The sequence below is a fragment of the Dermacentor silvarum genome, chromosome 2 (genome assembly GCF_013339745.2).
Source record: "Dermacentor silvarum isolate Dsil-2018 chromosome 2, BIME_Dsil_1.4, whole genome shotgun sequence".
Lineage (NCBI taxonomy): Eukaryota > Metazoa > Arthropoda > Arachnida > Ixodida > Ixodidae > Dermacentor > Dermacentor silvarum.
In genome coordinates, this window is record NC_051155.1 from 49,506,610 (window position 1) to 49,522,929 (window position 16,320).

General features: G+C 44.4%; 1 protein-coding gene across 3 annotated transcripts in view; it reads right to left on the reverse strand.

The window, feature by feature from the left end:
- The window catches only part of LOC119441463 (autophagy-related protein 9A-like), a 174,978-nt gene that overhangs the window by 81,325 nt on the left and 77,333 nt on the right, over positions 1–16,320 (reverse strand). The window contains exons 19-20 of one of the 3 annotated variants that reach the window (XM_037706081.2): positions 15,184–15,200; positions 11,370–12,744 (exon numbers count right to left, since the gene is read on the reverse strand). The exons of 1 other annotated variant lie outside the window; for it this stretch is intronic. In XM_037706081.2, coding sequence (XP_037562009.1) covers positions 12,695–12,744; positions 15,184–15,200 — 67 coding nt within the window. In that variant the 3' untranslated portion in view covers positions 11,370–12,694. Of the gene's footprint in view, positions 1–11,369; positions 12,745–15,183; positions 15,201–16,320 lie in introns of those variants that run through there. One more of the 3 variants, XM_037706083.2, reaches the window with a different exon arrangement.

Consider the following 16,320-nt stretch of genomic DNA (forward strand, 5'->3'; position numbering starts at 1 on the left):
TCGGATGTGTGCGCCGGAATAGCGTCGGTACGCGAGGCCGACGCCCAGGAAAAAGTCTGCTCACCTCGCTAGTTTTGGTAGTCTTGTTCGAGTTTTGCGTACTTGGACGACGACATCGCTCACTGTCTCTTAAGTTAAAGTGCCGAACACATAACCGAAACACACGTCACTTCTCACAGCTGTACGCGGACAGCCGCAGCGCGTTGCAGCCAGGCGCGCCCACACACAACGCGACAACCGGCAACACTGGATATCCGAAACTTGCAAGCGCCCAAGATATCAAGGGAGTCGCAGTTAAAAGCCTATCATTCGTGCATATGCATACCTAGAGAATTTCTCTAACTTTCCGTTACCACCACGCATCTTGTCGAAACCTGCATGTGCTTCAGCCAGCGTTCGATTGATAGTGATGAACACGGTTATGAATGATCGAAGGCAGCTGCGTCACCGTAATGGTCAAGCAGCAATGTGCAATTTTTTGCTTGTGTTCTCCAAAGTAAGGCGCGTAAATTTAAAACATCAGTTGCGCAGCCATCGACGAGTGTACCTGTCTGCAAAAGCTTTCCAGTAATCTGCATTACAATGTAATACGTGCGGTGCGCGTCGCTTCAGAAGTCGAAGCAGCGAAAATTTCAGACATCAATGATTACATCCACTGCATGCTCATTACTGTCCATAGTTTTATATATATATAACTTGAACTAACTGAAACCTTGTCACACAGCGAAACAACGAACCACGTATCCTTCTCGGCTGAGCTCAGATTGCGACAAATGTAAGCTGCTCTTTTCCAGTAACAATAAAGTAGATTTAGGATTGACAAAGAAAGTTCTTACGTATTGTTCTTGAGGCTTTCAGAGCTCATAGGAACCTATCTGTTTTGTCTAGCACGCCGCCGAGCGCAGACTCGCTCTTGTGCAAATGAATCAATTACAAACGAACAGCGAATGTACTGTACGTACGTGGTGCTTTAGTATCTTCGTTTCCCGTGAGCGCGCTGCGCATTCATGCATGATCGAGCTCAAAATGAATTCTCCCGTGAGAAAAGGTATGGGCACAGAACACCCATACAAACTGGGATTCTGGGATAATTGAGGACTCCAATCGAAACTTGTTGAAAACTTGCTGCAGACTCATCAATTTAAGTATGTGCGTCTGAATTACGAAGAAATTTAGTTCTTTCGGCCAGACCGTGGTCTCACGGGCTTACACATAGAATAAAGAACCAACTGGTTTACATACTAACTAGCTCAGTTCTCAATCTGTCGTTTGCAGCGCTGCTACGGTAGCACTGCAAACGACGAGGCGTACACATGCAATATCCTTGCGCAGCGAAATATAGTTCAGGGCGTAATTGGCTGAATAATGACAGGATTAGCATATTTGTTTTTTCTTGGTACATGACACGTTACAGCGATACGTGACATAGTAGTACATTTGTCCATACCTGTCGTATACGGCGAATCCAGTAGCCGCTGAGCAGACGACGTGGCGCGGATGAACACATCTCGAAGGGCATTCAGCGTTCCCCTTGGCTAGGCAGCTAAGAAGTCCTGCGGCTTCCACAGCAAATGCGAGCAACTCTTAAAATAAGCACTAAAAAATATCAATATTGTGATCAGAGAACTGTGATCAGAGAACAATATTGTGATCAGAAATACGTACATGGTCAAAGCTTTTATGCACACAGCGCGCAGCTTTCCTGCAGCGGCAGTTAAAAAAAAAAAAAAAAATTAATTATGGGGTTTTACGTGCCAAAACCACGATCTGATTATGAGGCACGCCGTAGTGGGGGACTCCGGAAATTTGGGCCACCTGGGGTTCTTTAACGTGCACCTAAATCTAAGTACACGGGTGTTTTCGCATTTCGCCCCCATCGAAATGCGGCCGCCGTGGCCGGAATTCGATCCCGCGACCTCGTGCTCAGCAGCCGAACACCATAGCCACTGAGCAACCACGGCGGGTAGCGGCAGTTTAGAGAGAGAGAAAAATGCCTAGCAAATCTCAATAAAGTACTATGTTCATTTAACAATACTCCCTATTACAAGCCAAACAGATCACTGGTTCATGCTTTCGATTCGCATTTAATTGAGTGACCTCACCCGATGCAACAAGCTCATTCTTGTTATTTGTCAAGTGATTCATTCAGGCTACAAGTTGTTTACTTTCTAGGATTTCAGTGACAAGGTCTAGAAACTGTGAATGTGCTGCGGTGGAGACAGTAGCGCACCCAGGATCTCTGCCAGGGGGGGGTTGACAGTTTGCCAATTCCATCTATACAGCACTAATTTCGATTTATTTACAGGAAATTGTCAAAAAAATGCGCTTTTTGCGAGTGTGCAGATGATTGCGCGTCTTACATCTTAGTTGCAGCACTCAAATGCGTAAGGAAAGAAAAGGGGTTAAACAAAAGGGGGGGTTAAGTCGGCCTCAGGGGGGGGTTACAACCCCCGAATCCCCCCCCGTCGGTGCGCCACTGGGTGGAGATCTATACTACAAATTTAGTAACTGCGGGGTTAATTTTTTTCAAAACGTTTTTATAGGTTGAGGAGTCAACAAGCTCCATGGCCAAGAAAAGTGTTGTGCCTTTTTCTTCATTAATAATCTTCTCCCAGAAAGAGCTGTGCATGACAAACCCATAACTGTAAGAACAAACTTCAGATATCAAGAAATTTTCGCAGTGATTTGAAATGTGCGCGCACCTTCAACAAAATCAGCTATCCATGTTTCTTCAACGAAATGATAACATTGAAAATATGTTGGTACATGGGAGTATGGTACAAAATTGGCCAATGAAAATGAATTGAACAGTCATGAAACAAATGAAAAAAATAAAACCGCCGATGTCCTCTGTAATCTACAGCTTTGATTCATGTGGTTCAACATTGTAACAACACAGGGGCTACATGATGTGCCCATAGCGTCGGGCTCCAGAATAATTCAACCAAGAGGTTTTTTTTAACAAGTACTCAAAACGCGATACAAGTGTTCTTGCATTATGGCCCCATAGGAACGCAACTGCACTTTGTCTCTGCAGCAGAATTCCGTTCTCTGCATCAACAACAGCTATTGAACATGGATCACAGGAGACCTACAAGTGCCAAGCCCAATGTCAAGGCTCCCGACGACCTTATGGACCTGCTGCACCATATAGAATGCAGGCTAACGAAGAGACTTTCATTTTTTCCGAGTAGAGATAATCTTTAGCAAGTGTGCAGAGGTGCATACCTGGCGATCGTTAAAGCTGGCAGAAATTCCAGTTGCTGAGCCCTCGCGAAAATGACATTGCATAGTCTTACAATTTTCGTACGTCCTCAGATGATGTTCAAATGATAATAGTAATAGGGAGTCTGAAAACGATGCTAGACTAGGGGAGCTTGTTATGCTGAGCATATCGCCTCCACTCGATGAAGCTGGAGGGCCACTAGACAGACTGAACCAGCAGCACTACATATAGTACTATTGCACGCCCCTTGTGGTAGGCTGTCAGGCATATCTCTACAAGCCCCAGTTAAAAAAAAAAAAAAAAAAAAATGGTGAAAGGCCTACGAATAAAGTACTCCCCCCTAATAGCACGACTTGCAAAAAAAAAAAAAGTCATAAGAGTAATAACATGTGCAACAAAAGTGCTAATCCACAAGCTCTTAATGCATAATTTCAACTGCAGGAGATGCAGTAATTGCTAAAAGAGTTGCTTTTACTGGTAATTGACAACTTCATTGCGTTTTTCTACAAAAATAGAGCGTGCTTCGACATTTAAAAATGCTGAAGTGGAGTTATTAATCAGTATTTCCCATAATGTCACACAGATTACCAGTGAATTCTTTGCATTATTCACGTAAGGAAGGAAGCTGTTTAACAGGCCTAGTCAGCTTACTTTCCTTTTGTGGGGACTCATTTGTACAATCTGCCCAATATATTGTCACGACCAAAGAAGACTGTGTCGCAGGAGGCGAAGACAGCACACAGGACGACTGCACAACAACAAAACACAAGCTCTATATCACGGCCCAAGATGATGATGATGATGATCCTTTATCATGGCTCGCACCCAATGAGGGGGATAGGCCAAGAATCGGGCGGCAGAATTGGCGGCGCCAACTTATCTTCTTCAGAGAGGGGCATGCTTGTGCTCGTGTCCCTCACTTCGATCGTTGTCTTCTTTGGTTGTGACAATATTTCCCACAAGCACAGCATTCACACTTCTTCAGGGAATGAATTAACAAAGCTTTATCGTTCGCAAGTGATGTTTTCCATTGGACGGCTGCCGACACAGTGACAAACTGGAACAAGTCAGCCGATTTCAGAGGCCCCATCACACGACAAGTTATTTAAACTGGTGAGCGAGTGTCTTCAACAAGCTACCATAAGACGACGGCGGCGCATAGATAAACCAAACCATGATCTTAAGCTCTTGAGGTTACGCGCCTGTCAACACCGTGCTTACAGGAGAGCGCAGCGCTATTAAAAGAAGCTCCGATTGGATGGTGTATAACCGCCTAGACGCAGTCATACGGCGGCACACAAAACTATTTTGTCGAAAGAGTTGGGCAGCACTGTGTAGTTCGCTGCATACGGCAAATGGTTTTGCAAGTGTTTGGCGAATACTGAAGGCTCTCCGCACTCCTGAGATCTGCAAGAATCCAACTGCTGCTTTGTGCATAACGACTGGCCGGACTCCGAAAATTCTTGCGGAAAACATTTGTCAACCTTTTCGTACCTCCTATGTCAAGTGCCAGCGCAAACGATGACTTTAATCCTCTGACAAGTCAGAAACAACAAAACGCTCTCCTGTGGTCCAGCCTGCCAGATGGCTGAAGCAGCCTTTAATTCGAGGAGCTGCATCACGCGCTCATCCTCTCCAAACGTCACACTGCCCCTGGTTGAAGACGGTGTTACGTACCAGGCGTTACGAAACATCAATGAGGCCTTTCATCAAAATGTCTGGGCGCATATGACGAAGTGTGGTGAACATCTCTGATCCCCAATGATTGAAATCATCTGTGGTGATACCAGTCTTAAAGCCCGGCCGCCCTGCAAAGCACCTAATGTCTTACGGCCAATATCGCTAACTTCTAATGTTATGAAGCTGATGGAACAAATGGTACTGTTTCGTCTAGACGGCAGGCTACAAGAGCTTAATTTCTTTCCTGATGTCATGAGCGGCTTTCGTCGTCACCGTTCAGCCCTCGATAGCATAGCAGACCTCGTTTCATCTTTAGAGTCTGCTCGAGAAGACAAGCACTCTGTATACATGCTCTTCCTGGACATAATGCAAGCTTTTGATTCGGTTCCCCATAAGGCACTTATTATCGCCGTTATGAATGCAGGAATTTCGGGTCGACTGCTTCATTTTGTGCATAACTTACTATCTGAGTGCCACTGAAAGTGCGCGCTGGAGGAGCAACAAGTGATTCTCGCCCTCTTAAGTGCGGTGTACCGCAAGACAGCGTCTTGTCGCCGCTTCTCTCAACAGCGTACTTTGCTGGACTTCCAAGCCGATTGCCTCAGGAACCTGACTTTCCAATATGCATAGCAATCTATGCTGATAACATTGCACTGCGGATCAGCGGTCCTTCGCACTATGATCCACGTCTTTCATGGAATCTTGCAGAGAACTCTGAATGCGACTTCAGAGTACTTGGAGGAAGTTGGTCAGCAGATTTCACCAGCTAAGTCAGCCACAATTGCGTATCATCCAAGGCAACGGGCTCATTGAAGGAAGAGCGGCTGTACCTAGGAGAGACACCAGTACAATGGGTACAACACCACCGCTACCTGGGCATAATTATCGATGATCGCCTCTCTTGGTGCCCTTACATTACCTGTATGCGTGCAAATCCCGGTCGCTGCTCAAGTATGTGGCCGCCTTGACTGCTAGGGGCACTGGCTGCGTCCAGATGACAGCACTTCAGGTTGTGGGATGCGCGACTCTCACGCGTCTCCTGTGGTCTGGCTTCACCCCGTGGCTGGGCGCCGGAGGCGGTCGTGGTGGTTGTGGCGCGTTGCGAGAGATGGCACGAGTGTCGCGATGCTAACGCCACCGAACGGCGGGGTGACTTGGGAGAAAAAGGTCAAAGGCGCTTTCTCTTTGGGTTGGGATCGGTGAGCGACGCGGACGTCCCGCGTGTGCGCCGATCCATGCTTCGCGAGACGTCTCGCGTGGCTCGGAGCGGGGCACTGGTATGGACGAACACGGATCGTTCGAATGCGCCACCGTTCGCGTGACCGTACACGTGAATGACTAGGCGATGGTGACACAGCATGGGGCGAACATATTCACTCGCTATCGGGTCGCGGCGAGTCGTACTTCCTTGATTTGTCGCGCGCCCATGTGAATGTTCTATTGGTTGTAACTCGGCTAGTGTGCATTGGTGTATGAAAGGCGCAATAAATGCCCTGGCGATTGTTTGCACTACTGTGCAGTCGTTCCTATGTCCCGAGAGCACATGTGACCCCACAAGGTATACCAATCATCTGTCCTCTCTGGTGTGATGTATGCCTTGCCAGTCTTGAACGTGCCGCCAAATGTGATGTCTCAATTGGAATGGGATCAATCGTGTTGCCCTCCGAGTCATGCTTGGCTTACCTCGTGAGGCGCAATCTGTTCCACTACTCACAGAAGCGCACCAGTGCCCCTGAGCTTGCAAGCAGACAAGAGAGCGCTACACCATATCGAGTTCTTGCACCGAGCATCAGACGGCCAAGCACTGATTAATCGGCTGATTCAGCGCCCGTTCTCTTGGATGCGGAAAATGGTGGCATTGTTTGTGGACGTTATTCGCAGTTCAGGAGACACTACTTCATTCACAACGCCGAAGAAGCGCAACAATGTTCCTTCCCCATTTATCTGTCAATTCACGAAATACACAAAGCCAGCCTGTCTCGCTATTTCAATTGGCCCAGTCCCACCTATTGAAAAATTTGGAGGTTATAGTAAAGTATTCACGGACGCATCTGTAACAGCAACGCCCAAGGCGCTTCTGCAGTTTTTTCTGCCCTTCGACTGGCATCAGACGGGTGTTAGAATACTACATCCAACCTCATCAACAAATGCAGAACTGGCAGCGAATAATGTTGCTCTGAAAACGCATTGAAGGTCGTCATTCTTACAGACTCCCGTGCTGCCCTCAGCAGACTGAGACAAGACGACGATAGCCCAACTTTTATGCAGTATCCAAGAAACTTCCGAAAAAATTACTTCCTCTGGAGTGTCCCTCATTGGCGAGTGGATACCCTCGCACGTGGGCATTGCTGTAAATGAAGAGGCTGATCGCCTCGCTTCAAGTTGTGCCCACCACAAATGTGACTGCCAAATGACAAATGTATGTTTGAAAACGCTCGTCTTCTGATACGCAGACTCCTCCTGGAGCAGCACCCAGAATGGCGTGTTGCAGACGGATCGTTCCCTCCCCGTGTTCGTGGTCGAGGCTTGCCCCGTCGTGCTAGAGCACTGTTATATAAGCTAAGGGTCGGATTTGTGTTGGTGCGCGAACGCCTATACCGACAAGGACGTGTGGACAGCCCATCGTGTACACTTTGTGGCTTCCGAGAGACACTTGAACTTCTCGTTTTAGAGTGCCCCACATTTGCTGCGCAGCACGCATTGCTAATTAAGGAATATAGGCTTATTGGACTACAATGTGCGACCCTTGACGATTGCTTGTTTCCAAGGGGGTGCGCTGCTCTACATGACCAGGCCCATCGAGCCCTGCTAACTTTTCTGAAGGACACTGACTTGGCCTCCCGTTTATAGACATAATTTGTACTTTGTTTTGTTCTGTCTGTGTCTCCGTCATTTCTTTATTTCCTATTTTCTTTCATCATATTTTCATTTCCTATATTCCCTCCTCCTGAAGAGTAGGCAGGCGTTGTACCTCTCTCGGTGGCAGTTGTCAGCTTGCTCCCTCCCTATTTCCTTCGTGTCCTCGTGTGTATATATGTACAAACCAAATAATAATAATAATGATTGGATATAATTTGCTCTTGCCAAGAAGCCTAGTGCAAGATGTTTTTGTGAATACGGGCCCCGAATTTCACGATTCTTTGCGGCCACAAAGGAGCACTTTTCACACCGTTAGTGCTTTCGATGGCAACCTTATTACCTATTAATAAAAATCAAAGACACAGTAATCACTTGTACATGTTGTGTCGGGCATAGTACTTTAGCCATGTTCACTTGTACAGGGAATCTCAGCTAACATTAGAAGCTCTTAAATAAAGCTGATAGAATACACGACTGTGAGACCTACGCCGCTCAGTAATCATTCCTCAAGTGCCACCAAGGTCATTTCTACATAGTAATTACTGGCTAAATAGACAAACTTATTTAAACTTTGTTGAGTGATTGCAACCAACACACTGTGACAACAGCGGTCCCAAAAGTGATTTGAACTCCGGCAATGGCACAGCCAGTAATTTCTTTCAGGGAGGTGGGTGGGGGGGGGGGGGGGGGGGCGCAAATGCTGGGCGTGATGGCTACGCCACTGAACTCCGCTCATTGCCTGAATAGGCAAACCACCTGGCTGTGAATGTCATGCAGAACAGCACATGCCAGCACCGACAGTTTGTCATTTCTAGAAGGTTGCCGAGTCAGGCATTGAGAGAAATTCATTACCGTCGCTTTTTGAACCACTGGTGCCACCGTGCACAAATGCACAGCTTTTCGTATTATGCGTGCTGCGAGTTAAGTGGCGAAAATTTTTTATGCATGACATGACAAAAATTACTCGATACATTAATTTAGGACGTAAAAGCTTTTCATCGAAAAGCACACCTTGAATTAAAAAATTTAAAACATTATCATTAATCTTCTTTGATTAGCTGGATAATTAGCATACAATAATCATCCTCATGACGGAAGAGGTCTCGTGACCACTGAAGTTCCCTAATCGTATATTGTGCTTTATTTAACAGCTTAGCTAACATTAACTGGGACACCTTGTAAAAGAAGATAAACGCAGTCGTGAGCCCATTTGTCTCAACAAATTAGGTAATGGTAAGGAAGAAGTCATCAGCTTACACATAATCCCCGACATAAATGTGGGTTAGTTTCATAAATTTGCACGCATCTTTTGTTTGCGAAGTAATGAATATCCAACTAAATTGTTGTGTGCAACCTTTCACTCTTCCTTTACTTTGATATTTATCTAGTTTTGCTGAATGAAAATTGCCACCACCTGTAAAGAAAATTCGCCAAAGTGAGCGAAGGATACCAGAGTAGTGTCTGCCTTGGTAAGTGTACATGTTAGTGTCGTTGATGAGAAATATGGTACTACAGTGAAACCAAAGACCTGAAAACACTCGTGCATTACTGAATACACCCACACCCGTTAATGCATGTGAACCAATAAAAACCGGGAGGGGTCACCAATGAACTAGTGGGCATTCCACTAGTGTACCAGCACCGACAGTTTGTCATTTCTAGAAGGTTGCCGAGTCAGGCATTGAGAGAAATTCATTACCGTCGCTTTTTGAACCACTGGTGCCACCGTGCACAAATGCACAGCTTTTCGTATTATGCGTGCTGCGAGTTAAGTGGCGAAAATTTTTTATGCATGACATGACAAAAATTACTCGATACATTAATTTAGGACGTAAAAGCTTTTCATCGAAAAGCACACCTTGAATTAAAAAATTTAAAACATTATCATTAATCTTCTTTGATTAGCTGGATAATTAGCATACAATAATCATCCTCATGACGGAAGAGGTCTCGTGACCACTGAAGTTCCCTAATCGTATATTGTGCTTTATTTAACAGCTTAGCTAACATTAACTGGGACACCTTGTAAAAGAAGATAAACGCAGTCGTGAGCCCATTTGTCTCAACAAATTAGGTAATGGTAAGGAAGAAGTCATCAGCTTACACACAATCCCCGACATAAATGTGGGTTAGTTTTATAAATTTGCACGCATCTTTTGTTTGCGAAGTAATGAATATCCAACTAAATTGTTGTGTGCAACCTTTCACTCTTCCTTTACTTTGATATTTATCTAGTTTTGCTGAATGAAAATTGCCACCACCTGTAAAGAAAATTCGCCAAAGTGAGCGAAGGATACCAGAGTAGTGTCTGCCTTTGGTAAGTGTACATGTTAGTGTCGTTGATGAGAAATATGGTACTACAGTGAAACCAAAGACCTGAAAACACTCGTGCATTACTGAATACACCCACACCCTTTAATGCATGTGATTGCTACCAGTGTAATTCTTAAAGAGAATTGCACGGCGTTGCCAATGGTCACCAATGAACTAGTGGGCAACATTAAGGCTCAATGGTCACCCATAATCACCAGAGTAATCTTTGAAGCCCTTTATTTTCGATATGCTGTTTGGACTATGCCATACGAGCTTCATGGGAAAGTTTGCATATTTTTGCCCTACATACTTATCAGGCACCTAAAGACACATATGTCTCTATAGAAAAAAATAATAGCCCTTTGTCGGTATTCAGGGATGCATAAAGCATAAATGGAAGCGTAAATGAAGAAGCCCTCTGATAAAAAGCGAATTTGATAGGCTGTGAATTGTTGCTTTTAGCATGTAATATCGTAATAAATGCAAATGCGGATTATTCGAATCAAGAGTTAATGGTACTAAATATTCATGTTCGAATATTCGATTATTCGGATAACCGGTTACGTAAACCGGTCATCCAGTATATTTCTACAACTCCAAATAATCGGTTTGCAAGACCGCAGTTACTTCCCTCCGGTTAAACCAGATAGCCAGGTTGACGGATATTTGCAAGCACTACCCCTTGCTTTACCTCGGAACATCTGCTCTGGGGGATCGGCCAAGAATGGCCTCGTACCAATATTGGATAAGCTGTGCCGAAATTGTTCGTTCAGGCACATACCCAGTCACCTATGTCTGCTTGGCAAGACAGCTGCCAGCACAAGTCGACTCCCCTCCCGGTTTTTATTGTGCGAGACTGGCCGACGTCCGTCCAAAGTGGGCGAAGAAGGAAGATCGCTTTAAAAGCAGGGAAGAGATGGGGGTTCTCAAGGCAACTTTGCAAGATAAAGTAGAGGTTGGCGGAGTGGTAGATTGTGTTACACATAGTAAAACCTAATTAGCTGAGGAAGGCTAGGCAACTGTTGCCACCCTTATTCCGAGGATGCTATTAGCAATCATTATCGCGACATCTTTCTTCCTGGCTGCAGCATGAGAATTCGAAAGCCAACTGTGCTTTGCAGTTTCATGCTGCACGTTTCAAGCCGCTGGTGTAGCCCCAAAGTGGTGCAGTCGGTCAGCATCAAGCAGACAGTTATTGGATTTTTTTTTTTTTTAGCTGCGACACCGATGCTGGTTTGATTCAACGTTGTACATCACAGACGATATCTTTTGGCGATCAAGGGAGGGAGAATTGTGTAGCCAACACAATCATCATTCTTCTTTATTCTTTGAAATAGCTCTTATAAATAGGCCGTTGCTATACAAGAGGATACAGCATTTGCCAATGCTTTTAAAAAGCAAGGCCACCTTTACATTAAAGTCTGTTACAGTCACAAGACCGCACAAGCGAAGGTACAGTGGCAACTGGCTAAAAACAACTGCACTGACTAACTGCCAACACTTCTCGTGGTTTTTGTCTCCTGTGCACGAACCTAACACACACGAAATGCTGTGCTTCAGAGGTTTTGTGTGTAAAAAGAAAAAGGACGAGACTAAAATTTGCTCAGGATGAGACTGCAGTTTGCTAAAGATGAGACTGCAATTTGCTTGCACCAACCAAGAAAAAAAAATACTCGCTGGGAAAGTTGCAGGTCAGTGAAATGAAACTTGCCGCAATTAGGCTTTTGTCAAGTGCTAAGAGGCTTTCAGCACACAATGTCCATTCAAAGTGCTTGGTACGAACCACAAAACACTCGCACACGCACAGGAGGGCTGAGGGGGGGTATTCTACACAGGAAAAGAGATGCTTGTTTCTCTTGAAAGCAAAAGAGTCTGCAGTGAGCACTGTACATTGTGAGGTCTTGTATTTGCATACTAAAAAGCAGGCTAAGCAGTCTGTTTGGCCAGCTGAGGAGTCGATAAAAAAAAAATCTATTTTGCGTTTAAAATTGCCTAAAAGTAGCTCGGTCACTATACTTGCAGAGCATAGTCCAGAAGCGCACGTCTCCAACTGCACAAATAGTGCAGCACTTAGTTTCAATGTCGCACGTCTGCAGCTGCACAGAGCACATCCAGGTAGTTGCACATCCATTCGTGGAGTTTCTTTTTTTTTTTCTTGCCAGTTCACTTTCACCAAGCAAGAGCTAAAAAACACACTTTAAGGAGGAATAGTTGCACTTTGCTTGGCAACAGCGCAGTTCACGACACCACAGCAACACACAGAAGCTAGCCTAACGGTCGTCCACACAAGACCCAGTTTGTAGTAGCACCTAGAATCCACGCATGAGGATCTTCAGCATGACGAGCAGTCTGGCGAGATGCACCACGTTTCGAAAGCAGACGATGCAGCAGGTGAGAAGATAAAAAGGAGTGGCCAGGGAAGCAGTAGTGGCATACGTCGGCACAGTTTCTTGCATGCTCCTCGACTTTGCCGACACGTCCTCATGCAAGAAGGGATGAGTTGCTGCCAAGTCTGGTTGTCCGTTCTGCTTCGTGAAAGGAGCTGCTGCGCTGGACGGCACAATGGCTGCCAGCTTGGCAGCTGGCAACATAGGTGGTGGAGGCATGCATTTCAGACTAGATCCGCACTGTCCTCTCCACGGCGGAAGACCCTCTCCTGTCACCATCTGGTGAAAATCGGAGAGAGGAAGAAGAAAAAGTGGTGACATGGCTCACTGCTTGTGCACATCGTGTACAACACATCACCAAGTTACAATTTTATACACTGCGGCTACAAACTTTACCTCTACGGTGTAGGGGATACCCTAATCAACTCAGCTTTGCCAAGATCATCTTGTAGTAATGAACTTTTTTAAATGAAGGGTATTAATTCAATCTTTCACTGTTGCACGATAGTCTATAGCAGAACCTCAGCAATACCATCATGGTTGATACAAATTTTAGGTTAATACGTACAACTTTGTCAAGTTAATAAAATTTGGAAGTCTTCAGGTGATCAAAACTGTGCCATTGTGCACAATACTGTCACACAGTAGTGACGGTGATGAAAACAGTGCTAAAACTGTGAAAGACGAAACAGATTCTTTATTGGGCGATCCTGTGCCTAGCAAAGAAAATTAACTCACTTTACAACAAAAGCGGCGAGCACAATAGTCGGTCATCTATAAAAAAACTCATCAGCGGCGAGACGCGTCGGCTTTTATACACGAGTCATCGAAGGTTCCAGACTAATCCCTGGTGCCCGTGTGTCTTCCAGAAAGTACTAGACGATTCGCATCGCTTATACAATCAGATTACATAAGCGTTGTTCACAACCGACAACGGATAGAAGCGTCGATAAGGTTCGAAAAACTTCCGATACATGCAGGCGCGTCCTGCGCCGAGCGATAGCGTTTACCATTTCTTAGCCGGTGAAAAGCGCTCACCGGTGAAAGATAAAGTACACATGCCAATACAAATTGTTGAATCACGACTGCTAGCAGTAATGGGGAGGACACCACGACACGTTTGGGTTTCTTGCAGTTGCACTGATGAGCGGCAAGGCAGGACTGTTTGGTCCAAAATATCGGATTTTATGATTTTGAGTTCTTTCGATAGCACATAGCTTTAAAAAAATATATTACACCTGGGTATGCTCGACTTCCAAAATATTTATTTAATTTTAGTTGTCATCTACCAGAAAGTGGGCATGCCTAGTCGTTGAGTCTATTTCGTATAAAGCTTTCATCACATAAAGATAACTTGTTTGACACAAGTTTTGGTATTGAGCCTCTTTTTTCTATGTAGGCATCTTACAGTGCATCCCAAGAGAGGTCTCTAGCTCTCGTATTTTCCTTCTTTATTTGTTTGTGGTGATGCGTACTCTTTGGAGAGTACGTTGTGTCTGTCAAAGACCTATTTCGTGCCCTTTTCAGTGTTGCCAGTAGAGAGAACACAAAAACTGAATGAAAATGCAAGTTTAGAGGCAATTAGAAGCATGCTAAAGCACGTAGGGGTCACTCCTGGACATTTGTGTGTTTCCATGACTACTGCTGGACTTGCTGAGGGCAAAAAAAAAGCGACTTCAAACTTACAGCCGAAGCAAAAAAAAAAAAAAAAAAAAAGCGGGGGGGGGGGGGGGGGGGGGCGACCCTAGAAAGAAAAAAGGCTACCGTAATGTTTACCAAGATGAAGGCTGTAACCTTGGGATGTTTTGATAAATTAGGCAGTTAGATACCTGTTCATTTGAATTTTTCCCAGAATGCAATTTTAGGACACTTCTGTACATTTTATACAGAATGTACAGAATGTGCATACACTGTACTTCTGTACAGTGTATGCGACCTAAATTTGGTGAACATTTGAGTTAGTGCCTCGTACAACTATGGAACTAGAATAAATATCTGCAAGCTAACGCGAGTTTAGTAACCAAATAAAAAGCCTCTCAGAGTGCCTTATTTCTTCATATCTCTATAGTTCCAGTTACAATTGTGTAGTATACCATTGTCTTTATGCAAAATTTGAAGGCTCTGCGACAAAAAAGGTAACTTGTGAAAAATCGAAAACAAATAACAAAAATTGAAATGTTTTTTTTTGTTTTAATGACTGAGCTCTACAAGCCCGACTATAACTGATACTATATGAAGAATTTAAAAAGCCCGACCATGTTCACGACTCCTCTGAGTGCAATGCTCCCATACCACCTCTTAAAGTCTCACCCCACTTTGAGCTTTGATGCGTAGTCGGCGTTTCACTTCCCTCGACAAAAACTGTGGACGCTTTTTCCGAAAGACTTGGTGAACTAGCCAGTTTGGTGGCTTCGCAGGCACAGCCAAGCATTGCCAATCCTGCTGTCACCAATCGTGCTGTTACGGCAGCATGAATGGATATATGCATGATACTTCAGGCCGTGTTCACAGGCATCAGGACATGGAGGTCAATGTTAGCCGACTGGATGAGCGGCCAGGCGTGGCAACGAATGATAGCGAAAAGGTGTGGCCATATTGAGTATCTGAGAATGTTCAGGAAAGCACAGCAGCTTGAGTGAACAGCTTTTCAGAATTATGTGCACACCTGCACACATGCACAAGCAACAAGCATCGCATGCAAAGTCTTTCTCAACTTACCAACACGTGAAGATGTGCTAAGTGAGTAAAAAAAGGAGAGAGAATGCACAGGGCAAGGTCAAAACTTTTTGGCGAGCACAGCCAGTAGTCATCAGCCACTGTAAGCTAGCTTGCACTGTCGACTAGCACAGAGATATCCAGTACAGCGGAGACGTACTAGCGCACACGTGTACCAAAATCCCAAGTGATGTATCCAACAGCAGCACCGCTGGTGGCAAAATTATGCAACACTGATCAACCTTAATCACTTTATCACAAAGACTGGCAGTAATGCTGCCATAAGCATTACGCAAGAAAGTAAGTGGAACGCAGTTTGTCAATGCAATGAAAGTTCAGCATGTTTTGGCTGAACACAGTGTCACATGAAATTACTGCCAGCATTGATGTTTGTGTGCCAACATCTTGTGGTATTTCGCGGTACATCTGTGCCACAGCACGTGAACACTTCGCGAAATCTATTTTCTGGCTCTTTCAGAGGAAGCTTTATGCTCAAGCCTGGCACGTAAGATGCACAACTATTCTCATGAGGCCACTAACGAATTGATTTAAATGAATTTCTTGCATTTAAAAGAAAATATTTATGCCAGTGACTATTAGGAGCCGAATTTTGGTTTGTATCCTCAATTTGACACAAAAGGACATGAAGGTTAACAATTCTATAACTCCTTGTGGCTGTCAAAGTTCTGTAGAACTGAAATTTCTTCACAGGAAACAAATCATCTAATGAATTAGTTGACAGTTCACATGAAATTTCTACTTTGTTTACACGAGAATTGCAAAAAATGCATTCACAACTTATCAGCATATTTATTACAAGGCAACCAATGCCATTTTCGTTCACTTTGCATAACTTTAACTGTTTCAAGAATCATGGTATCCTTTTTTATTTTATTGTGGAGCAAGGAGTTATAAGTCTGATGTCAAATTTCTTTGCTTTACGGGAAATCACTAACTAATGTATTGAAAAAAAAATATATAGAAATATATATATAAATTTATAAACGGCCTCAAGAATTTAATCTTTTCTCTTGAATGCAGCAATTATATCATTCAAATTGTTGTGAAATGCTATTGTTTGGCCAGTGCTGAATTTCACACGTACCTCAACAGTGACACAGAGCTAAAAAGCCTCCTCTC